General features: G+C 40.4%; 1 protein-coding gene across 3 annotated transcripts in view; it reads right to left on the bottom strand.

Annotated features, from left to right (window-relative positions):
• Nucleotides 1-24,781, bottom strand: part of cltcl1 (clathrin, heavy chain-like 1) — a 146,149-nt gene that overhangs the window by 25,241 nt on the left and 96,127 nt on the right. For all 3 annotated transcript variants that reach the window (XR_012099692.1, XM_073051872.1, XM_073051871.1), the window contains exons 18-25: nucleotides 24,595-24,717; nucleotides 20,918-21,063; nucleotides 17,232-17,415; nucleotides 16,827-17,019; nucleotides 7,763-7,920; nucleotides 6,291-6,455; nucleotides 6,025-6,132; nucleotides 1,703-1,870 (exon numbers count right to left, since the gene is read on the bottom strand). Coding sequence is in view for 2 of the 3 variants with exons in the window: in XM_073051872.1 (XP_072907973.1) it covers nucleotides 1,703-1,870; nucleotides 6,025-6,132; nucleotides 6,291-6,455; nucleotides 7,763-7,920; nucleotides 16,827-17,019; nucleotides 17,232-17,415; nucleotides 20,918-21,063; nucleotides 24,595-24,717 (1,245 nt within the window). In the remaining variant the exon portion in view is untranslated. The remainder of the gene's footprint in view (nucleotides 1-1,702; nucleotides 1,871-6,024; nucleotides 6,133-6,290; nucleotides 6,456-7,762; nucleotides 7,921-16,826; nucleotides 17,020-17,231; nucleotides 17,416-20,917; nucleotides 21,064-24,594; nucleotides 24,718-24,781) is intronic.

The following is a 24,781-nucleotide window of genomic DNA, read 5'->3' on the forward strand; positions in this document are numbered from 1 at the left end:
CTCGCAATGATGCTACAGGATATTCGCCCTATTATCTGATGTTCGGGCGGGAAGCGAGGTTGCCCATTTGTGTTTTGGGGGTGAAGTGGGTGAATTACCCGGGAAGTCCCATCTAAAGTATGTGTCCGACATGAAGAGGGAGTTACAGCGGGCGTACGAGTTGGCCGAGGCGGCGGCTACCAAACAAAATCAGAGGAATAAGATGCAGTATGATCGAAAGGTGAAGTTTGTTCAATTATTGCCGGGCGACCGGGTCCTTTTACGGAATTTGGGACTCCCTGGTAAGCACAAGTTGGCAGATCGATGGGCGGCCAGCCCCTATGTAATAGAGAGCCAGATGCCGAACCTGCCAGTTTACCGGGTGAAACCTGAGGATGGGCAAGGGCCTATCAAGGTACTCCATCGGAATCACCTGCTGCCGCTGGGTCAAGCGATGCAGGTGGATACGGAGCCAGAGTGGGAGGTTACGCCTAGTACAAGGACTCTGCGAGAGCGCGGAGAAAGGGAAGAGCCCGCTGCTGAAGAGCGGGGACGGGTCCCTCGCCCGGAAATGGCTACCGATTCGGAAGAGGACGACTCAGATGAGTGGCCCCTGTTCCCATTCGCTGGTGCTCCAGTACCAGGAGAGGAGGCTCCTAGCCCTTCCCATACTGAATTGGGTGAGAGGAGGGAAGGTCTTAAGGGTCAGATGGAGAGGCAGCCAACATTGGTGGGAGAGAGGGTGGAGCCTGAGCGTGAGCCGGAGAGATCTCAGGTGAGGGAGGACCCCCGTGAGGAAGGGGGTGAGGGTCTGTCAGGTAGACCTGGGGTGTCCGAGACCATGGGTTCGCAGGTGAAGAGGGAGCCCAGTGGGGCAGAAGGGGTATGGAGATCTCAGAGGATTAGGCGCCCCCCTGGAGCGGTTGACATATGTGGTACCAGGAGAACAGAGTGTGATTTCTACTGCTCTGGGTAGTTATGTCACTGCTTTCTGCACCTGGGTTGGGTTTTGTGTGTTGCAAGAAGCTTTGGGGAACTCTAGTAATGCCATGAGGGCATGACATTTGTTGGTGGGGAGAGAATGTACAATGTCCTGTGTATGTTACTCAAAATGGCTTCTTTGGTTTGTTACGAGTAGGAATGCTTCTTTGTCTGATAAATGTTTTTCTCGCCATTGTTTCGCTTTAGAATGGCTGATATGGTAATTGTATTCATTTGTTAATCAATGGGGAATGTTATTGTGTTTTGTGAGGCTGGGAACTTGGGGGAAGGGGTTGCGCGGGCTGGCAGTGTGAAGAGAGTTGGGAGGAAGGTGGACGGACACGTTGATTGAGCTCCTATGATGTGCACTACACTGACTGAACTTTGATAAGTTGGCGCCTTTTGTTTTTTACTTTCCTTGTATATATATATATAGTATTGCCTAATACTTCTTTAGTTAATGTTAGTAAACTCTTTAAAGTGTATTTCATAATGGTATTTGGTGTGAAGTTGATACTGTGGGCGGCGCGAGGCATAAACTCGATTCTCACAGCACCTGCGTGTACGGGAGATGGGTTGGTGTGTGGCTGGATCTCCTTTTCCCCTAGACATATACCAACCTTTTGGGTAAGTGTTACACAAACATACTACAAATGAAATGTTCTGCAAATTGATTCTTGAATGGCCTATAATACACAGCTCATCACATCTGAATGGAGCAGCAGTACGAGTGTATAAATACCTTTGGAATATTAACTCTGGACCAGAAGAGTTCCAAATGTTCTCGCATCTTTTGAGGCTTAAATTTGGAGTACAGGATTGCCAGCTCAGTAAACATCCCCATATGAGCTCGTTCCAAGCCCAATGCTGCTTCCAAGAGGGCGATTAGTTCTTCAAAGTATCCCCGATCCTAGAAAACATACACATCAATCAATGGAAGTATTGTCCAGCAGCCTTCCAAAATAGTCAGGCATCAGAATGATACAAATGTGAGTCCTGTTCTCATAACCCACTCTTCATTAGTGGAACAAACTTAAGAAAATCCCAGTTAAAATTTAAATATTGCCAGCTACCCAATCTGATACTTTGCAAAAGATCCAATAAAACAGCACAATGCCCATACACGAAACAGTTAACTGTTGCGAAACGTTTCATGACCAACAGCCAAAGAACATTGAAAAGTGGGCCACACGGTGCCAGGAGCTTGCTCAGCCATACACAATGGCATTGTGGTAGTGCAAAACTTTACTGTACCAACTCTAAGATCAATTTCAATTTCTTCCGATGCCGGTAAGGAGTTTGTACATTCTCCCTGTGTACTGCCCTCTCTGAGGTGTTGCAACTTAACTAGCCAAACTCCATTCAAAAATGACATGAAATGGCCTCCTAGCTCCTTAGTTTTATTGCAGGCTCAATGGCATGACATAGCGAATACGGAGTGAAAAGCAATGCTTCTGCTGGGGAAAGAACAGGATGGCTTTAGATACAAACTTCTTTCGCTCCCAACATAAACCTCTAGCCGTCTGCAAGCCAATGTGCCTTCCTACTTACCACCACCTGGCTGCACATAAAGTGACCTAATACAGATGTGAAACTGCTTATTAAAATAAAAGCTGAATGCGCTTATTCACAGAGAAAATCATAAATGAATTGCCTGAAGGACAGACCACGCCGTGACCCTGTGGGTTTCCTCCAGATGCTCCACTTTCCTCCTACATTCCAAAGATGTATGAGTTAGGGTTCGTATGTTGTGGGTTTGCAATACTGGTGCCAGAATCATGGTAACACTTGTGGGCTTCCCCCAGCACAATCCTCAGATGGTATCGGTTGTTGACAGAAATGGGACGCATTTCACTATGTGTTTCAATATTGTTTGTTTTTCTGCCGTATTGCATGACATGGGCAACCACGGTCTTTCCATGACCATGAACGTTCTTGACAAATTTTTCTACAGAAGTGGCTTGCCATTCCATTGCTTTCTTCTGGGCAGTGTCTTTACAAGATGGATGACCGCAGCCATACTCTTCAGAGACTGTCTGGCTGGTCACATAACCAAGACTTGTGATCTGCACCACCTGCTCCCGTGGTTTCAGGTGACTCTGATCGGGGGATGGGTTGGGGAGTGCTAACCAGGTGCTACACCATGTCCAATGGTGACCTGTAGGCTAGCGGAGGGAAGGAGAGCCTCACACCTCCTTTGGTAGAGACGAATCTCCACCCCACCACCCACCGTTCAGTATTCATGAGACAAATAAAGCTAATCTGTTTTACTGGATCGTAGTAATCTGGATCCTGGTCTCTGATCTATTTCCTGCTCGTTTCTCCTGTTACCCCAAAACTTTGGGTATAGAGTATGAGCTTTGAATACACTAACTCAAAGCAGTGGTCTGAGACTGTTCTGAAAATTCTCAACTCAAGAATCCAATGCCTTTCCACAAGGTTATGCCAACGATGGACACCAGAAGAAATTTTCAGCTATCTTCTCAAGCTTGTTCAATCTTCCTTTCTAAAGTATCAACTTCTGCCATAATTCTCAGCCACAGAATTCCACCTGAAAGGCTGGGACAGACTGGGTCAACTACAGCTGTACAGCTCATTATACACTTTCAACCACTTTTTATAATGTTGTTTATATTATGCTGGTATTTATGTATTTATGCACATTTTATCTGTACTTATAACTTTTTATTCAATTCTTTCATTATATCTAAATCTACTAAAGGTTTCATGATACTCAGACAGTTAAACTGGCAATACAACACCCAGCTATGAATCAACACTCATTTTAGATGCAGATGCATCATTTATCATGCAAGAGCCATTCCACTTGGTCAGCACTGGCAAGCTGCAGAGCCAGGCAGATCAGAATGCATTCGCTGTACATGACACGTTTTGTACTTCATGGGAAATTAGTCATTTACTGTCTCAATAAGCTTCCTATTGTGACTGTGGCATGAGTCACTCAGCAATTTTATTCTTTCCTTCCGGATATTCCAATGGCTCGGGCGGCAGGGAGGAGACTTGTCTCACCCAAAAGAGGTGTAAGGTGCTCCTCTCCTCCATTAGCCTGCAAGTCACCTTTGGACAAGGTGTAGCACCTGCTCAGCCCCGCCATCCATCGATCAGGGTCACGTGAAGCCATGGGAGTAGATAATGGTTGGAGTCACTCGGCTTGCAAAGACACTGCCCAGAAGGCAATGGCAAACCGCTTCTTCAGAAAAATTTGCCAAGAACTGTCATGGTCATGGAAAGACCATGATCACCCATGTCACACAATGATAATAATTTACATGCTTCATTGTGGGCTGAATGGCCTATTCCTGTGCTGTACTGTTCCATGTTCATTCTTTATTTTGTGCCTTTTTTATGTGATGCCGGAGCAGAGAAGCTCACAAGAAAAATCATGCATCAACTCATCTTTTAAACAAAGAAAAAATATGCTGCCATTGGAGAGGTTTCAGAAGAGGTTCACGAGAATGATTCCTGGAATGAAAGGCTTATCATATGATTTGATGGCTCTAGGCCTGTTTGCATGAACAACCAGCATACCCAGGGGTGGAGATACATCTCTACCAAAGGAGGAGTAAGGCGTTCCTTCCCTCTGCTAGCCTGCAGGTCACTCTTGGGCATAGGTGGTTTATGCTCATATGAGCAGCTGGTGCATATCACAAGTTCGGGATATGTGACTACTGATGCCAGGCAACCTCTGAAGAGTATTGAAAAAGGCTGGGGTCTTGTAAAGACACTGCCCCGAAGAAGGCAATTCTGTCGAAAAATTTGCCATGAACAATTGTGGTCATGGAACGACCACGATCACCTACACCATACATGGCACATAACAAACAAATGCTACCGATGGCATGTAGTACATTTGGAATATTTAAGCAAATTGTATAGTATTTTACTTTGACTAAGCCTGAAGGCTTTGCAAGTTGCTACTGGAAGCAAGCAAACACTACCTGCAATGCACAAGTTTATATTTCATGGAAAAAACAAATTGACAAGCTTCTATGCATGTGTAGTGGAGAAGGTATTAAATGGCTGCATCACAGCCAGTTATGGAAACACTAACACCAACAGAAAAGCCTACAAAAGGTAGTGGATTTAGCAAACATCATGGGTAAAGCCCTCCCAACCACTGAGCACATCTACATGAAATACTGTCATTGGAATGCAGCATCCAGCATCAGAGATCTTCACCACCCAAGACATGCTCTTTTCTTGCTGCTGCCATTATTGGAGTATAAAAGTTGCATTGTTTGCTGTGTAACCAAAACTATGTAGTCAGCTTTGAATTTGCTATGCATGTATCCAATTGAATGTAGAAGACAATGGTGTGTTAATGAGAGGTAGCTAAGAGATGTAGATTATGTAGTCTGAGTTTGCTATTTGCTATGCATGTTTCCAACTGAATGTAGAAGACAATGAGAGGTAGCTAAGAGATGTAGATTAGAACATGATTAAATCAATAGGTAGAAACAATAGTGGCGGATGTACTTGTGATACGCAACTATAGACCGATTGGATATGCTAATGCAACTAAACCAGGAGACTGCTATAAAAAATGCTATGTACAAGGATCGGTGGGCAATCAGCGACTAGCTCAATGACTGTCTCAGCTTTGATTTGCAAATTAAAGTTTAACCCTTCTTGAAGAATCTTCTGCGTCTCCTGGTCGTTTGTGGGGCACGAGAAACCACGACACCATCAGGTAGAAGATACCTGAACTCAGGACTCAGTACCAGGTTACTACCCCTCAACTATCAGGCTCTTGAACAAAGGGGGATAATGACACTCACTTGCCCATCCATTAAGATGTTCCCACAACAAATGATCTCACTTTAAGTTCTCTTTATCTTATGTTCTCATTATTTATTGCTACTTATTTATATTTGAATTTGCACACTGTTGTTTTCTACACTCTGCCTGCAGGAAAATGAATCTCAGGGCTGTATATCGTGACATATATGTACTTTGAACCCAACACAGCTTCGACATGTGAACACTCAATAGGCTATAGGTACAACTAACTTGATACAGTCCACCTTATTGAAATGGGATTACCTGGTAGTAACTGATCAACTCCTCGAGCTCATCTGCATGAATGACGATGTGCAGGCCACATATCTGGGCCAGGCGGAACTCCTGCCCGTCCACGCAGGCAAAACAGACCTGAAGCAGGGAGATTTAAAAAAAGTTTTTTAAAAAATTGTCATCACACTGCCCAGTTGCAAGAAGATGTTATTTTGTAAGAATTGATTGGAACTACTTAGTCTGAGATTCAGATTGAGCAAATATTCATCACTGGATACAGCATGCAGATTTCTTACCTCTTTCCACGTCCTGGTGCTGTTGGCTTTTCGAGCACTGTCTACTGCAGCCTGGTACTCTCCCAAATGCACCAAGGTAGAAGCCAAACGAGCGAAGTTGGAAACATTATTGTAAAGTAACTTGGCTGCATCATACATGCCATCATCGTAGCAGCGGTCACCAACCTATAGTTCAGAATTAAATTTTGATGGTGAGTGAGAGCCTGTCAGTCCTCGAGTTGGGTGGGGGTGGGGAGGTTTGGAAAAGTGATGCGGTAAACTGCAACATCTGAACACAGAGATGCTGGTCTCTGCTCTTGCTGTTGTAGAGGTGACCTCTCTTTCCTTTGCTAGGGAGTGAGAGTCTACCTGAGACACTGAAGTGTTGGGTTATGGACTGCAGTTTTTGATGGATTCTAGATCAAGGTCTCTTTGGGGATTTTTGCTGTTGCTTGCATGTTGGGGGGGGGGAAAGGGGTGCTTTTGCTGGAGCAAGTGGGGAAGGGGGAGGGTCAGGTAGGGGACCCATGCTCTGAACCTTTTGCACACATGTACATGTCCACGTTTTTTTCAAGGTTACAGTATCTGCCCCAAGCACTTCTTCTGGCAGCTGGTTTCATCTATGCACCACCCTGCAAGAAGTTGCCCCTCAGTTCCCCTTTAAATACTTCCCTTCTCACCTCAAATCCATGTCTTTTAGATTTTGGTTCCCTTTTCCTAATGGGGGGAAAACTGCATTTACCCTGTCTACCCCACACATTTTACAGTACTGTGCAATAGCTAGGGTGCCCAGGACCTTTGCACATTATTATAGTAATTTTATGTATTGCACTGTACTGCAGCAGCAAAAAAATACTAAATTTGTGGCATGAGTGACAATAAACCCAATTCTGATATGGGTCCCTCTTGGGGTCTGAGAGGGGAAGGTGGCAGGGAGAGGTGAATCATGGTTGGGAGAAAGGGAAGTGAGCAGGAAGCACCCGAGAGACATTCTGTAATGATCAATAAAACATTTGTTTGGAATCAAATGATCTTGCCTGGTGACTAGGGCTGGGTATGTCTGCACCCATGTCAACTCCCTGCCCCTGGAAACCCTTCTCTGCCACCACTTTCCTCCCTCCTCCCCTGAACTAGGTGTCGGCGTGATTTTGCACATTTAGTCAATCAAAAAATCATGTGAGCAAACGTTGAATGAATTGCTTTGTCAGCAACTATTAGGAAGAAATACACAGGTTTATAGTTCTGTGGCAGTTCTGATAGTGTTCTAATTTGTTCTGTATTAAAGTTAAATATATAATTTGTTACTCAGTTAAACAGTGGTTTGTCTTTTTTATACCTTTGTAACGATTTCCTGGGCAGCCACTTAATTGGGCCAAAACGTACTGGTCCCGATGTGTTTCAATAAACTGGAATCCACTGTATAGCAATTTTAAGTTCCATGTTTCAAGAGTAGCATGGCAAGTTTTAATGCAATTGCTCCTGGAATTACTTACCTGTTGAATGTGGGCATTGTTAGGTCCATTAACAAACTCCTCTAACTCTGACAGGCGGTTAGTCTTTGCCAGAGCAAATATCAGCTCAGTCTCTACATATGACTCCTTGGCTTTCTTTCTGGCCATTTGCAGGAACTTCACCAGGTCTTCCCAGTTATCTAGAGGGTTACAGGATTGAGCAAAATATTCAATTAGCTCAGGAGCCTTCAGAATACTTTACGGTACAATCTGACAAGGGTGGGGGAGTAGAAGGAATGAGAAAATTCAGTGTGTGATATGGCAGTGCATACGTTGAACTCCATTTCTAACCCATTTGGCAATTTCAGAGAAAATTTTAGTTAGTACGCCAGATACACATACACAGTAAAGTGGTCACTTTACTGGGGACAGGAATGGGACCCAATGGGGTCTCCTGCTGCTGTAGCCCATCCACTTCAAGTTTTGATGTGTTGTGCATTCAGAGTTGCTCTTCTTCACACCATTTGTGTGGTTATTTGAGTTATTGATGCCTTCCTATCAGCTTGAACCAGTCTGGACATTCTCACTGACCTCTCATTAACAAGACATTTTCACACACAGAACTGCTATTCACTGAAGGTTTATCAGACCATTTTCTGTAAACTCAAAAGACTGTTGTGCATGGAAGTCTCAAGAGGTCAGCAGTCTGAGATACTCAAATCACCCCATTGACACCAACAATCATTCCACAGTCCAAGTCACTTCTCTTCTCCATTCTGATGTTTGGCCTGAACAACAAGTGAACCTCTTGACCACATGTACATGCTTTCATGCACTGAGTTGGTGCCACATCATTAGCTGATTAGATATTTGCAACAAATAATGAACAGTTATATCTAATGAAGTGGCCACTGAGTGTATTTCCAGCCAGTTAATTGCACTTTTTCTGGTAAACAATCACCACAAATAGACTGCAACTCCCCTTGGGACTTGATGTAGCAGAACCGAGGTGTGGAGAGTCAGCCCAGAGATTTGATTGATTTAAACATCAGTTCAAATTGGAAAGCTTGGGTAAAGGCTGAATCGAGGCGGTGGGGTTGTTGGTGTTTCTCTCTGGTTGTATGAGCCACCTGTTCTCTTGCCTCAGTCCTGATTGGCTACTCATTTTAGTTGACCTTTGAATTCTATTGCCTCATATTTCTCTGATTCTTAGGGGTTTGTAGATGATGTCTATTTCAATATGTTTGTTTATGGAGTTATCACAAGAGAACCATGATTGGGGGGGACGTCACGTGATGACGTAGGATCGAGACGCTGGAACCCACCCCTCCCGTAAAAAACCAATAAATTAATACTTAAATGAAGAAGAACTAGCCAATACTTTCATAAGGTTACTTATAAATTACTTTGGATTGTTTCAAGCTATGCCTCATAGACAGAGGACGAAGAAAAATACTACCGCGAAGACAGCTGAAGTTCGAAAAGAATCAAGGCCTACTTCTACCGAAGAACCGCGGACTCAGGTACAACACGCTACTGGCGAAATGGAACAGGAAACTGCAGCAACATCGGCCATTTCGAAAGGAAAAGATCAACGAGAACTGCGCAAGCTTACAGGAGTGAGCGTGCGCGAACGACAACAGCAAAAACTACAAATCCCAACAGCGACTTCAACTGAAAGTGACACCGACTCTGACAGAGAATCAGACTCTCTGGAACAACTAGGTAAAGACGGAGATGAGAAGTCCTTTGAAAATATATACAAGATTTTGAGGCAAATAATGCATAAATTAAAAGCATTAAAAGTAATTAAAAGTAACCAAAAAGTAATGAAAGAAAAAATGATGAGTATGGAGGCTATGTTTGATAATATGACAAAGAAACAAGAAAAAATGGAAAAGAAAATTACAGATTTGGAAATGAAAATGGAAGACATGGATGGAAGAATGAAGGAAATGGAAGTAGATAATATTGCCTGGACATCAGAAAGAAAACAACTCGTGGAAAAAATGGATAAACTTGAAAATTTTAATAGACGCAACAATATTAAAATTGTTGGACTTAAAGAAGGCATCGAAGGAGAAGACCCAATAAAATTTTTTCAAAAATGGATTCCTGAAAAATTGGAAATGGGGGAAGAATTTTCAATTGAGATTGAAAGGGCACACAGAGCTTTAAGACCAAGATCTCAAGATGAACAAAATCCGCGATCAATTTTGATAAGATGTTTAAGATACCAGGATAAAGAAAAGATTTTGAGGGCGGCTGCCCAAGGTGCCAAAAGAAGAAAGGGTCCATTGATGATAGCAGAGAAACCAGTTCTTTTTTATCCTGATATAAGTTATAACCTTTTGAAGAGAAAGAAAGAATTTAATTCAGCAAAAAAAATTTTATGGGAAAAAGGTTATAAATTTTTAATGCGTCACCCAGCAACACTGATAGTTTTTCTGGAAGAGGGAAAAAAATTTTTTTCCGATTATCGAGATGCGGAGGTGTTCGCACAAAAACTTCCATCTACTCCCTAATTCAACGTAGAGACTTATAAATGTAATGGTTAAAGATGAAGATAGAGACAGTGAATGGAATTGATGGACATTTAAGGACGATACAAGGGAGAAAAGTAAAATTTTAGAAATGTTAATTGATAAGAATGTGTTTTTTTTTCTTTCCTTTTCTTATATATATACTTTTTACGTTGCGGGGGGGATGGGGAACTTTGAATCGGTTACTACGGGATTCACGTGTGTAATCATGGCGATTGCCATGACCCGTACAACAGAGGGGGGTAATGTTGTGTTTTTTTTCTTTCACAACATTAGTAGGGGGGTATTTTGTTTTTTTCCTTATACTCTATTTTTCTTTTACTTTTTTGCCTGGATGATTGGTGGGGACACACATAGCAACATGGAGACTTCTAAAAAGATTTCCCAAGATACCATGACAGTTGAAAGATTAGGTATTATTATAGATTGGAGTAACATAATTAAAAATAATGACTAACTTATTGAATTTTTTAAGTTTTAATGTTAATGGGCTTAATGGACCAGTAAAAAGAAAAAGAATTTTAACATATATTAAAAAAATGAAAATAGACATAGCTTTCTTACAAGAAACTCATTTAACGGACATAGAACATCAGAAATTAAAAAGAGACTGGGTTGGAAATGTTATTGCAGCTTCATTTAATTCAAAGGCGAGAGGAGTTGCAATATTGGTTAATAAAAACTTACCAATTAAAATACAAAATGTATTAATTGATTCGGCAGGAAGATATTTAATTATACATTGTCAAATTTTTTCAGAACTATGGACACTTATGAATATTTATGCACCAAATGAAAACGATGTAAAATTTATACAGGAGGTTTTTCTGAATTTGGCTAATGCACATGATAAAATATTAATAGGTGGAGATTTTAATTTTTGTCTAGATCCAGTTTTAGATAGATCAATAAAGGCTATTACAAAATCAAAAGTAGTAAAATTAACTCTATCATTGATGAAAGATCTAAATTTGATTGATATATGGAGAAGAATCAATCCAAAAGAAAGAGATTATTCATTTTATTCAAATAGACATAAAACATATTCAAGGATAGATTTTTTCTTATTATCAACGAATATTCAAGATAGAGTGAAAAATGTGGAATATAAAGCAAGAATATTGTCTGATCACTCTCCTTTAATAATGACAATGATTATGATAGATAAAGAGGAATCAATTTATAGATGGAGATTTAACTCAATTTTACTAAAACGACAGGATTTCTGTGATTTTATGAAAAAACAAATTCAGTTCTTTTTAGATACAAATTTACATTCAGTTGATGATAAATTCATACTGTGGGAAACAATGAAGGCATATTTGAGAGGTCAGATAATAAGTTATACTTCTAAAATTAAGAAGGAATATATGATAGAAATAGATCAACTGGAAAAAGAGATTATAAAATTAGAAAAAGAATCTCAAAGAAATATGACAGAAGAAAAACGAAGACAACTTATCAATAAGAAGTTAAAATACAATACACTCCAGACATATCGAACAGAAAAAGCAATTATGAGAACTAAACAGAGATATTATGAACTAGGTGAAAGATCACATAAGGTCCTTGCATGGCAATTAAAAACAGATCAGGTTTCCAAAACAATAAATGCAATCCGAACAAAAGTGAATGAGGTTACTTATAAGCCTCTAGAAATTAATGAGGCTTTTAAGAACTTTTATTCTGAGTTGTATAAATCAGAATCAAAAAACGATGATGCTAAGATAGAAAGATTTTTAGCACAAATAACTCTTCCAAAATTAGATATGGAAGAACAGAAGGGATTAGGTATGCCTTTTACAGTGAAGGAAGTTGAAGAAGCTCTAGGATCACTTCAAAGTAATAAATCCCCAGGAGAAGATGGTTTTCCGCCTGAATTTTATAAAAAGTTTAAAGATTTATTAATTTCTCCTTTTATGGAGTTAATACATCAAGCGGAAAGAACACATAGACTTCCAGAATCTTTTTCAACAGCTGTTTTAATAGTGTTGCCAAAAAAAGATAGAGATCTTCTAAAACCAGCATCATATAGACCTATTTCTTTATTAAATACTGATTATAAAATAATAGCAAAAATCTTATCTAATAGATTATCTAAATGTTTACCAAAATTAGTGCATATGGATCAAACAGGATTTATCAAAAATAGACAATCGGCAGATAACGTAACCCGATTAATTAGTATAATCCATTTAGCGCAAAAGAGGGAGGAAATGAGTGTGGCAGTTGCTTTAGATGCAGAAAAAGCGTTTGATAGATTGGAATGGGATTTTTTATTCAAGGTATTGGAAAAATATGGATTAGGAACACCATTTATAAGATGGATTAACGCCTTGAATACTAATCCCAAAGCTAAAGTAGTGACGAATGGTCAAATTTCGACACCATTTCAGTTAACAAGATCAACTAGGCAAGGTTGTCCATTGTCACCTGCTTTGTTTGTGTTGGCAATAGAGCCATTAGCTGAATTAATCAGAATGGATCCAGATATTAAAGGTTTTAGAGTTAATCAGGAAGAATATAAGATTAATTTATTTGCTGATGATGTTCTACTTTATTTAACAGATCCATTACATTCATTGGGTAAATTATCTTATAGACTAGAAGAATATGGGAAAATATCAGGTTATAAAGTAAATTGGGATAAAAGCGAAATTTTACCTCTTACTAATGGAGATTATAGTCAATGTCGATTAATAACTCAATTTAGATGGCCGGCAAATGGTATAAAATATTTAGGTATAAGAATTGATAATGACATAAAAAACTTATATAAATTAAATTATTTACCACTTTTAAAAAAAATTCAGGAGGATCTTGATAAATGGATGGCATTACCAATAACATTAGTAGGTAGAGTAAATACTATAAAAATGAATATATTCCCTAGACTACAATATTTATTTCAATCATTACCAATACAATTACCCCAGAAGTTTTTTCAAGAGATAAATAAATATGTGAGGAAGTTTCTTTGGAAAGGTAAGATGTCAAGAATATCGTTGGAAAAATTGACATGGAAATTTGATCTAGGAGGGTTACAACTTCCAAATTTTAAGAACTATTATAAAGCAAATCAACTTAGATTTATTGCATCTTTTTTTGAGAAAGATAAACCGGCATGGATTAGAATAGAAATGGACAAAATAGGAGAAAACGTACCAGAAGATTTTATATATAAATGGGAATCTAAATGGATACGGGAAAAGAAAGAATCTCCTATATTAAAACATTTGATTGATTTATGGAATAAGATAAATGTTGATGATGAGACAAAAAAATCTTTATTAGCAAAGAGATCTTTAATTCAAAATAGACTTATTCCTTTTACAATGGATAACCAACTTTTATATAATTGGTTTCAACAAGGGATTAAATATATAGGAGATTGTTTTGAAGGAGGTATATTAATGTCATTTGATCAACTAAAGAATAAATATAAAATATCAAATAACACTTTATTTTGTTACTTTCAATTAAGGGCTTATATAAGAGAAAAACTAGGTCAAACAATGTTATTGCCGAAATCTAAAGAAATAGAAATTTTAATTCAAAAAGGAAATATTAAAAAATTTATATCTTGTATGTATAATTTGATTCAAAACCAGGCAACTAAACAAGGAGTCCATAAGTCAAGACAAAAATGGGAAAGTGATTTGAATATTAAAATTGAAGAAACAAATTGGTCAAGACTGTGTCTTGACAGTATGACAAATACAATAAATGTTCGGTTAAGATTAGTGCAATATAATTTTTTACATCAATTATATATTACACCACAAAAAATAAATAAATTAAATCCAAGTTTATCTGATCAGTGTTTCCGATGTAACCAAGAAACTGGTACATTTTTACATTCTACATGGTCTTGCTCTAAAATTCAACCTTTTTGGACAAATTTAAGACTTTTATTGGAACAAATTACGGGAATAAAACTTCCTCATAATCCAATATTACTTTTACTAGGTGATATTGAAGGGACAAAACCAAAACTCAAACTTAATAAATATCAGAAAGAATTTATAAAAACTGCGCTGGCTGTAGCCAAAAAGGCTATTGCAATTACTTGGAAATCAGATACATATTTAAGTATAGATTGTTGGAAAAAAGAAATCTATGGCTGTATTCCATTAGAAAAAATTACTTATAACTTAAGAGATAAATATGAAACATTTTTGAAAATCTGGGGCCCTTATTTACAAAAGACAGGATTAAATATATAGGTGCTCTGAAGAGAAAATTAATGGCTACTTGGGGAAAAAAAAATAAATATATATACTAAAGTTATTAAGAACTCCATGGAGCATGTGGAGACCTACCAACAACCAGGCACTCTTTCTTTCTTTCTTTTCTTTCTTTCTTAATTTTTTTTTATATAGGGTAGTTAGGGGGGAGGGATTAAGGGGAGGGGGGAAGGGTCACATATCTTTTTTTTTCTTCACTTGTAATCATTTAAAAATTTAAATAAAATTTAGAAAAAAAAAGAGAACCATGATTATGTGCTTGCTTCGTGTCTGCCCGCACTACAACCTCTGGTGTCCCAGTTAAAGTGGTGTTAATAAGCAAGCCAATAGAATTCAAAGTTCAATTGAAGAGGTAGCTAATCAGGACCAAGGCAATCCAGTAGTGGCCTATATAAACATGAGCACTCCCAGAGAGAAACACCAACTGTGCACTGATGATGGCATCTTGACTGGTGGTGAAATGACTCAAACTAAATACCAAGCTCAACAAATACAACAACGTCAAAGTAACATCCCATCTTTTGTATTTTCAAATGGCACCTTGCCTTAACCAATTTAGTAACTGACAATCCAGCACTCAGCAGTGCACAGAAATAATAGATAGATTAGGACTGAAAGCCACCATCCCATGACTTGTTAACTGCCTTATCTGCAGGTGGGGTGGAAGGAGTCAGGACCAGGTCTTGTTGAGTCCCAGGTCGCAGAGGATGTGAGCAGGCATGATGCAATCAAAATCAAGATGCAATAGGAGAGGGAACACAGTGGTTGAAGAAAGAAAACCATATCAGAGGCACCCTGTATGGAAAATTTTCCTGATGGAAAACAGTGCCGGCATTACAATAAATAATAAACAGGGCAATAGGGCAGTAAGGTATCAGTCCAGGCTCTGGGTATTGAGAAGTCTGATAGCTTGGGGGAAGAAACTGTTACATAGTCTGGTCGTGAGAGCCCGAATGCTTTGGAGCCTTTTCCCAGACAGCAGGAGGGAGAAGAGATTGTATGAGGGGTGCATGGGGTCCTTCATAATGCTGTTTGCTTTGCAGATGCAGCGTGTAGTGTAAATGTCCGTGATGGCGGGAAGAGAGACCCCGATGATCTTCTGAGCTGACCTCACTATCCACTGCAGGGTCTTGTGATCCGAGATGGTGCAATTTCCGAACCAGGCAGTAATGCAGCTGCTCAGGATGCTCTCAATACAACCCCTGTAGAATGTGATGAGGATGGGGGGTGGGAGATGGACTTTCCATCTGGGTAGCCTCCATGGCATGAACATCGATTTCCTTAACTTCCCGGTAATTGTCTGCACTTCTCCTTCACTATTCCCTATTCTTACCTCATTTCCTCCCTCTGGTGTTCCTCCCCCTTCCCTTTTTTCCCCTTGGTCTTCTACCCATTAGATTCCCCTTCGCCAGCCCTTATCTCCTTCACTAACCAACCTCCCAGCTCTTTACTTCATCCCACCCCCTCTCCCAGTTTCACCTATCACCTGCCATCTTGCACTTCTTCCTCTGACTTCTCCCCTTCCTGTTTAGTCCTGATGAAGGGCCTCGGCCTAAAACATCGACTGTTTGTTCTTTTCCATAGATGCTACCTGCCTGTTGAGTTCCTCATGCACCTTGTGTATGTTGCCCAAAACGTCGACTGTTTATTCCCTTCCTTAGATGCTGTTTGACCTGCTGAGTTCCTCCAGCATTTTGTGTGTATCTTACCATGCTCTGAGAGTTGGTTCAGTGCTGTGACAAGTTTAAAAATGGTCAGGAAATTATTTGCACAATGAGGTATGAAGTTGACAGTGGCATTATAATTTGCAACGACAGATATATATTAATACAATAGTTAAATAAAAAATTAAAAATACTGAGATAGTGTTTATGGGTTCAATGTCCATTCAGAAATCTGATGGCAGAGGGGAAGAAGTTGTTCCTGGATCGTGGAGTGTGTGCCTTCAGGCTTCTGTATCAATGAGAGCACATGACCTAGGTGATGGGGGTCCTTAATAATGGATGCTACTTGTTCAGGCACTGCTCTTTGAAGACATCCTGGATACTACAGAGGCTGGTGCCCACGTTGGAGTTAAGTTAACAACTCTCTGTAGCTTACTTCGATCCTGTGCAGAAGCCCCTTGCCCCCATACTGGATAGTGATGCAGACAATTAGAATGGTCTGTATATAAATTTGCGAGTGTCTTTGGTGACGTATCAAATCTCAAACTCCTAATGAAATATAGCCACTGTCATGCCTTCTTTGTTTGTACCACAATTATAAAATTTCTGATTCAGTTATTAGTGGTACAAACAAGCAGAATGCAATACTCACTGTTCTTGTTGGCCGCTTTCACAACCTCCATGTAGGCAGATGGGTCATCAGCCTTTATGTAGGAATCGATGGCTTCTTTAACCAGGTCCTTCTGCAACTGTGCCCTTGCCAACTGACTCCAGACAGCTGGCTCATTGCAACGTTCTGCAAACTCGTACGCACGATCGAGATTCCCAATGTGTTCAATCAGAACCTAGACAGCAGATAAAAATTTAAAATAAGCTTCCAAATCATTATGCAAGACCAGAAAAAATATTGCAAGACCTGCAAATTCTCCTTCTGTAAATAGCTCTTAATCCCAGAGAAACAATTATCTGTTATTTTACCCATCGTGAATTGAACCATCCAAATATATCATTTCATGAGCCCTCAAAAGGAAGCAACATGAGCTATTTCAGCTCTTGCCTGTACTGCTGAAGTGTTCACGTCAAACTTTCGGAAGATTGCAAAAGCCTCTTCGAAAAGTTCATTGCTGATGGCAATGTTGGCAATGTCGGGAGCATCGTAGTTATCCAGACGATTAATGTACTCCATGACACGGGTGCGGTCAGCTTTAATGGCAGTAAGGATCAGTAGGTTCTGTAGATTCCTGGGCAAGAAGAAAAGATTACATAAGAAATTACTGCCACTGAAAACTATTTTGTGGCATCTACGGCTGAAGTTAAACAGAAATGACCAGGTGTTTAGAACTTGCTTCATTGATACATTAAATATAAAAGTAAATTTAATTGGATTGATACAAATTTCACAACACATGCCTGTAAAAGGACTTACACAAGGGGTTCCAACCCCCTTTTTTTAAATCCCATGGCTGGTTTGCCCCATAAGCCACTGGCATTTAGGGCAGCAATAAAGGTCCTACTCTCTGTCTGTCCATAGATATAGAAGGCACAGATATAGAAAGATTCTTCATTGCTGTTTCTGCAAAAAAACTTCTTGATCCTGAACTGAAAAACTGAACCTGGAGAACTGGTGGACCACTCTTAGTCTGGCCTTTACCCTCTGACCTGTTTGGCATGGGTGACCCTACCAAGAACCTTACACCATGTGCCAATACCATTAAGCAAGATGGGAATCCTTGACGTAGGCAGACTGGGAGAATGGGCAAAGAAGTGGCAGATGGAACATAGCGTAGGGAAGTGTATGGTTATGCACTTTGGTAGAAAGAAGAAATGCATGGACTGTTTTCTAAATGGAGAGAAAATTAAAAAACAAAAATCAGGAGGTGCAAAGGGACTTGGGAGTCCTCATACAGGATTCCCTAAAGGGCAACTTGCAGACAGTTGGTGGCAAGGAAGGCAAATGAGGACACAAATACAAAAGCAAGGGTGTAATGCTGAAATGCCTCATTTGGAGTACTGTGATCTGTTTTGGGGCCCTTATCTAAAAATAAAGGATGTGCTGACAGTGGAGAGGGTCTAGATGAGGTTCACGAGAATGATCCCAGAAATGAAAGGATTGGCATACGAGGAATATTTGGTGGCTTTGGGCCTTGCTGGAGTTTAGAATGTAGGTGCGGGAGATCTCATTGAAACCTATCAAATACTGAAAGGCCTAGATAAGAGTAGATGTGGAGAGGATGTTTCCTGTAGTGGGGGAGTCTAGGACTAGAAACCCAGCCTCAGAACAGAGGGACACAAAAACAGAAGAAATAGGAACAGGAGTAGGCCATCTGACAGTAAGGGTGTCAAAGGTTATGGATAGAGAGCAGGAAAATGGGGTTGAGAGGGATAACGAGTCAGCCATGGTCGATTGATGGAGTAGGCTCAAATGGTCTAAATGGCTTAACTCTGCTCCTGGGCTTTATGGTCTAAATCAGGGGTTCCCAACCTGCCATTCAATAAGATCATGGCTGATCTGGCCATGGACTCATCTCCACCTACCTGCCTTTTCCCCATAACCCTTAATTCCCCTACTATGCAAAAGTAGGACATCACTTTAAAACAGAGATAAGGAAAGATTTATTTGCAAAAGTGTGGTATATCGGTGGAATTCATTGCCACAGACAGCTGTGGAGGTGAAATCATTGGGTATATTTAGGGCAGCGGCTGATAAGATTCTTGATTAATCAGGGCGTCAAATGTTATGGGGAGAAAGCAGGAGAATGGGTTGAGAGGGATAATAAATCAAATGCAGAAGAATGGCGGAGCTTACTCGATCAACTGAATGGTCTGTTCTGTTCTTATGTCTTATGCCATTGAATAACCTGATCCCGAAAAAGCTTTGCAGCTCGAAATCAAGTTTATGCACTTCAGCAACCTAATGCTATGGACTCCTACCATTAACAGCGGTCTGCAGACCACAGGCTGGGAACCCCTGACTTAGACCATAAAACAGAGAGCAGAGTTAAGCCATTGAGACCATTGAGTCTACTCCATCAATCGATCATGGCTGACTTATCATCCCTCTCAACCTCATTCTCTCGCTTTCTCCCCATAACCTTTGACACCCTTACTAATCAAGAACTTATCACCCTCTGCTTTAAATATACTTAATGACATGGCCTCCACAGCCATCTGTGACAATGAATTCCAGAGATTCACCACTCTTGTCTAAAGAAATTCCTCCTCAGCTCTGTTATAAAGGAGTGTCCTTCTATTCTGAGGCTGTGCACTCTGGTCCTAGACTCTCCCACTATTGGAAACATCCTCACCACATCGACTATACGGCTTTTGAATATTCAGTAGATTTCAATCAGATCACAACATCTCCCCCTTCACCCCAGTTCTTCTAAACCCTAGCAAGTACAGGCCCAGAGCCATCAAGTGCTCCTCGTACGTTAACCCTTCCCATAAGGCCATAAAGACATAGGAGCAGAATTAGGCCATTCGGCTTGGTCCGCTCCACCACTCTATCACAGCTGATTTATTATCCCTTTCAACCCCATTCTGTCTCCTCCGTATTACCTTCATTTTAAATAAACCCAATAACTTCATTCCATATACATCCCGCGGGCCCTCTCCAATGCAGCAGACTCCTTAGAGATGGGGCTGATAACTGCTCTCAGTTCTGCGGTAGCCGAAACTGTAGCTCTGCCGAGAGTCTATGATTTATAAACAGTTAACTCGTTATCTACACCTCGGACTTCAACTACTGCACAGAGTCTTGCCATCTTCAGAAGTTTTCTGATGACACTGCCATAGTTGGATGTATCAGCAAGGGAGATGAGGCGGAGTACAGGGCTATGATGGGAAACTTTGTCACACGGTGTGAGCAGAATCATCTGCAGCTTAATGTGAAAAAGACTAAGGAGCTGGTGGTGGACCTGAGGAGGGCTAAGGCACCGGTGACCCCTGTTTCCATCCAAGGGGTCAGTGTGGACATGGTGGAGGACTACAAATACCTGGGGATATGAATTGACAATAAACTGGACTGGTCAAAGAACACTGAGGCTGTCTACAAAAAGGGTCAGTGCCGTCTCTATTTCCTGAGGAGACTGAGGTCCTTTAACATCTGCCGTACGATGCTGAGGATGTCCTACGAGTCTGTGGTGGCCAGTGCTATCATGTTTGCTGTTGTATGCTGGGGCAGCAGGCTGAGGGTAGCAGACACCAACAGAATCAACAAACTCATTCGTAAGGCCAGTGATGTTGTGGGGGTGGAACTAGACTCTCTGACGGTGGTGCCTGAAAAGAGGATGCTGTCCAAGTTGCATGCCATCTTGGACAATGTCTCCCATCCACTCCATAATGTACTGGTTAGGCACAGGAGTACATTCAGCCAGAGACTCATTCCACCGAGATGCAACACTGTGCGTCATAGGAAGTCATTCCTGCCTGTGGCCATCAAACTTTACAACTCCTCCCTCGGAGTGTCAGACACCCTGAGCCAATAAGCTGGTCCTGGACTTATTTCCACTTGGAATAATTTACTTATTATTATTTAATTATTTATGGTTTTATATTGCTATATTTCTACACTATTCTTGGTTGGTGCGACTGTTACGAAACCCAATTTCCCTCAGGATCAATAAAGTATGTCTGTCTCTCTGTTATAGTGCACAGACAAGCCAATGGCTGAATAATGCCCAAAAAGTTTGATACAGATTTAAACTGTGCACAATAGTTAGGATGAATAGCTCTATTTTCTACCTGTGTTCACTAAAGACATTGTTATCCAAAACTATCTTCTCCAGCAGTTCAATCAGCTCATTGGGAAGGTCAGCAGTCATAAAAGCCTTCACAGTAACAGATACTTCCTCTGGGTCCTGGGTTTCAGAGAGGGCCGTTTGTACAACCTGGTAACAAAATAATTGTTTCCACTTTAACAAGTAGTTTACAAGTATCAAAGTCAATCTTATAAAACAAGGCAAAAGTTACCGTAAATTCTGGTGTATAAGCCAAGAATTTGGCCCTAAATTTTGGTCCTAAAATTATGGGGTTGGCTTATACAGAGGGTGCCAACTTTGGAAAAAGGAATACATGAAAGACAGGTCGTATTTATTGGCTGTTTTTGAGTCAAATTTCTTCCACTGTCGACGCATGAATTCTTTGAATGGTTTGTTTAAACTCATCTCGTGGCTGGAGCACGGACGTCAAACCACCGGGAATGACTGCAATATCTGTATTTTCAGCTTTCAATGCTGCTTTTGTCTCACCTGACAAGTGCGCATTGAACACATCCAGACAAGTAGCGACTTTTCCTTCCCGAAACCTTCGGGACAGCAACACCACACCTCTTTAACCCACTTAGCAACCTGCTAAGTCCATCCAGCAGCGTTCTTGAACATGAACAACACCCTGTGGAAATTTTCTGAGCAATCTTTGTTTTTTATCCCAACACAAGATTACATCCATTCATAAATTGGGTGCACCAAATTCGTGTAGCTTTGAAATTTTCGCTGACCTCACAGTGTTTTTCGGCCCATTTCAATGCTTGAATTCAAATCACTTCTCTGGTAACGATATATCCAGATGATCACTGGTGATTCACACACTCTAAAACTTTTTCTTCCAGTTCTGGCGACTGGCACGTTTTCCCGCGGTTTGCACATTTTGTCTTTGGTGTTTCCCTCAGCGTGACCTCTGCCTTTCTCCACTCTCTCACTTGTTTCTCGTTTACACTAAACTTCTTAGCAGCTGCAGGATTATTCGTTCCTTTAGCAAAATCAACAACCTTCAGCTTGAAGCCAGCATCATATCGCATTCATTTTAATCTTTTGTCTATGGTGGTCGCAAACTCAATACTGAGTACACCTACTGATCCCGCCACCCCATGTTATGTTTTAACGAGATTACGATGGGCGCTAAATGGTTTCACGGGGGGTTACACTTCAGAGGATTCTTTACCATTTGAGACCTAATCCAAAATTTCCCTCCCTGATTTATTTATTAAGAATTCGTTTATAACGCTCTACAATGTGTAGGCCTGTTTTCTTAGCAGGTACTGGTTCACAAAATTTCCAGGTTCCAGATCCAGCAAAGCTGAGTACTGTCATGTGAAATCAAAAACCTCTACAAGAAGGGTCGGCTTCTACAAAGGTAACATGAAAAAAATCACTTTTTTAACCTTGAAAATGCAGGGGTCAGCTTATACTCCAGAATATACAGTACTGTAAATCCTTAGCCAAGCTAAAGGTTGCCATTAGGGTAAAAGGAATGGGTTGGAGGGATGAATGAAGCATAACCGGTTAGAAAAACAACAGCAGATACTCAAGGACAACGTTTCTCTCAAATAATAAATACAAATTCTGCAGTTGTTGGAGATCCAGGATAACACACACAAAATGCTGGAAAACTCGATTTCAGACAGCATCTAGGGAGGGGAATGAAGATTCGATGTTATGGGCCAAGAACCTTCTTCAGGACTGGAAAAGGGGGATGATGCCAGAATGAAAAGGTAGGTGATGGGAGGGGGAAGGTGAAGGAGGATAATTAGAAGGGACTGTTGCCCATGCTGTATCTCTAAATAAAATAAACCACTAAGACAAACAAGAAATTCTGCAGATACTGGAAATCCAAAGCAACACACAAAATACTGGAGGAACTCAGCAGGTAAAGCAGCATCTCTGGAAAGGAATAACAAGTCAACGTTGACTCCTTATTCCTCTTCACAGATGGTGCCTGACCTGCTGAGTTCCTCCAGCATTTTGTGTGCTACAAATGACTTCAATGGAAACTGATCTTTGTAGTCCTGAACTTGCCTTTAAGTTCAAAGTTTAAAGGCCTCCATAATGAAGTCTGGGATATTTTCTATTAGTTGTTACCTAATACCTTCCAATCACATTTTTATTAAGTTAGTTGGTATACTGAAAACTAGTGAGTTTAATCTAGTGCAGAGCTGTTATTTCAGCCAATGGTGCCCACAACCTATGGACTCACTTTCAAGGACTCTTATCTCATGCTCTTGATACTATTTATTTATTTATTTATTTATTTATTTATTAATTATGGTTACTTTTTTATTCCTTTGTATTTTTGCACAGTTTGTTTGTCCAGTCTTTCATTGATTCTATTATTGTTATTGGATTTATTGAGTATCAGGGCTGTTTATATTTACGTACTGAGACAGGGAGTCGAGTAGACTCTTCTGACCCTTTGTGTTGTGCTGCTCAGTGACTCCTGATTGATTTAACCCTAGGCTAATCACAGGACAATTTACAGTGACCAATTAAACCTACCAACTGGTTCATCTTTGGACTGTGGGAGGAAGCAGGAGAAACCAGAGGACTCATCTCGTCACGGGGAGAACATACAAACTTCTTACAGGCAGCAGCAGGATTGTGACATAGACAGTATGCATTGTGATAATAAATTTAATTTGAACTTTGATTAGGTAAAACTATCAGTTGCAGTCGATTCAAACACAAGGTAAGACAAGTTCAATAGACATGAAATCAGCTGGAAGTTATGCTTGAGAGCAGAGGTTCCCAACCTGGAATACATGGACCCCTCAGTTAATAGCAGGGATCAATGGCATAAAAAAGGTTGGGAACCCTTGCTATAAAGTATTTACTTAAAATTTGGCTGCAATAAAAATTGCATTCCCAAATCTACCCTCTTTCTTCACTAGTCTCTTCTTGACCCCCCCAACGATTGGACACATCTACATGAAACTCGCTGTTGCAGGATCCATCATCAGAGATCCCCACCACCCAGGCCTTGCTCTCTTTTTGCTGCTGCCATCAGGGCGAAGGTACCAGGTTCAAGAACGGTTACTACCCCTTAACCACCAGGCTCTTCACCATAAGAGGATAATGTCACTCACTTGCTCTATCATTGAGATGTTTATTTTATTTATTTATTTATTAAGATACAGTGCGGAAAAGGTCCTCGGGGCTCTGAGCTGCACCACCTCGCAATCCTCTGATTAAATCCTAGCCTAATCACGGGACAATTTACAATGACCAATTAACCAACTAGCCAGTATTCCTTTGTTCCCACAACCAATGATCTCACTGTAAGGAGCATTTTGTTATCTCATGTTCTTGTTACTTACTGATATTTATTTATATTTGCATCTGCAGTTAGTTCTCTTCTGCACTCTGCTTGATCTTTCATTGATCCCGTTATAATTACTATTCTATAAATTTGCTGAGTATTTCCACAGGAAAATGAATCTCAGGGTTGTATAAGGTGTAAAAAAAAACTTACTTTGAACTTTGACCTGTAGGATAAAGTTTAACAAGTATGTGTTCCAAGGAGCAGAGATTCCAGCTGTTTACTTGCATAGCTTAGGATAGTAGAATTTAAGATTGTGAATGCGCCTCTGGTATAATCCCAGTGAAGATCAGAATTCATACCCACATTAAACTAGATAACAATCATACCTGGTCAATCAGCTGGCGTCTAAAGGGGTTATTTTCTTCAAGGACACTGGCCCAAAGTTCAGGGTCTTTTCTGCGCACAAGGTACCGAGCCTCACTCTTAAACAAGGAATTCTCATTGCAAACCTGAAGCAGAGTGCAATATAAATTACACAGAGCAAACAATGAAATAGCATCTTGCCTTACCCCT

The sequence above is a fragment of the Hemitrygon akajei genome, chromosome 7, assembly GCF_048418815.1.
Source record: "Hemitrygon akajei chromosome 7, sHemAka1.3, whole genome shotgun sequence".
NCBI classification, from domain to species: Eukaryota; Metazoa; Chordata; class Chondrichthyes; order Myliobatiformes; family Dasyatidae; genus Hemitrygon; species Hemitrygon akajei.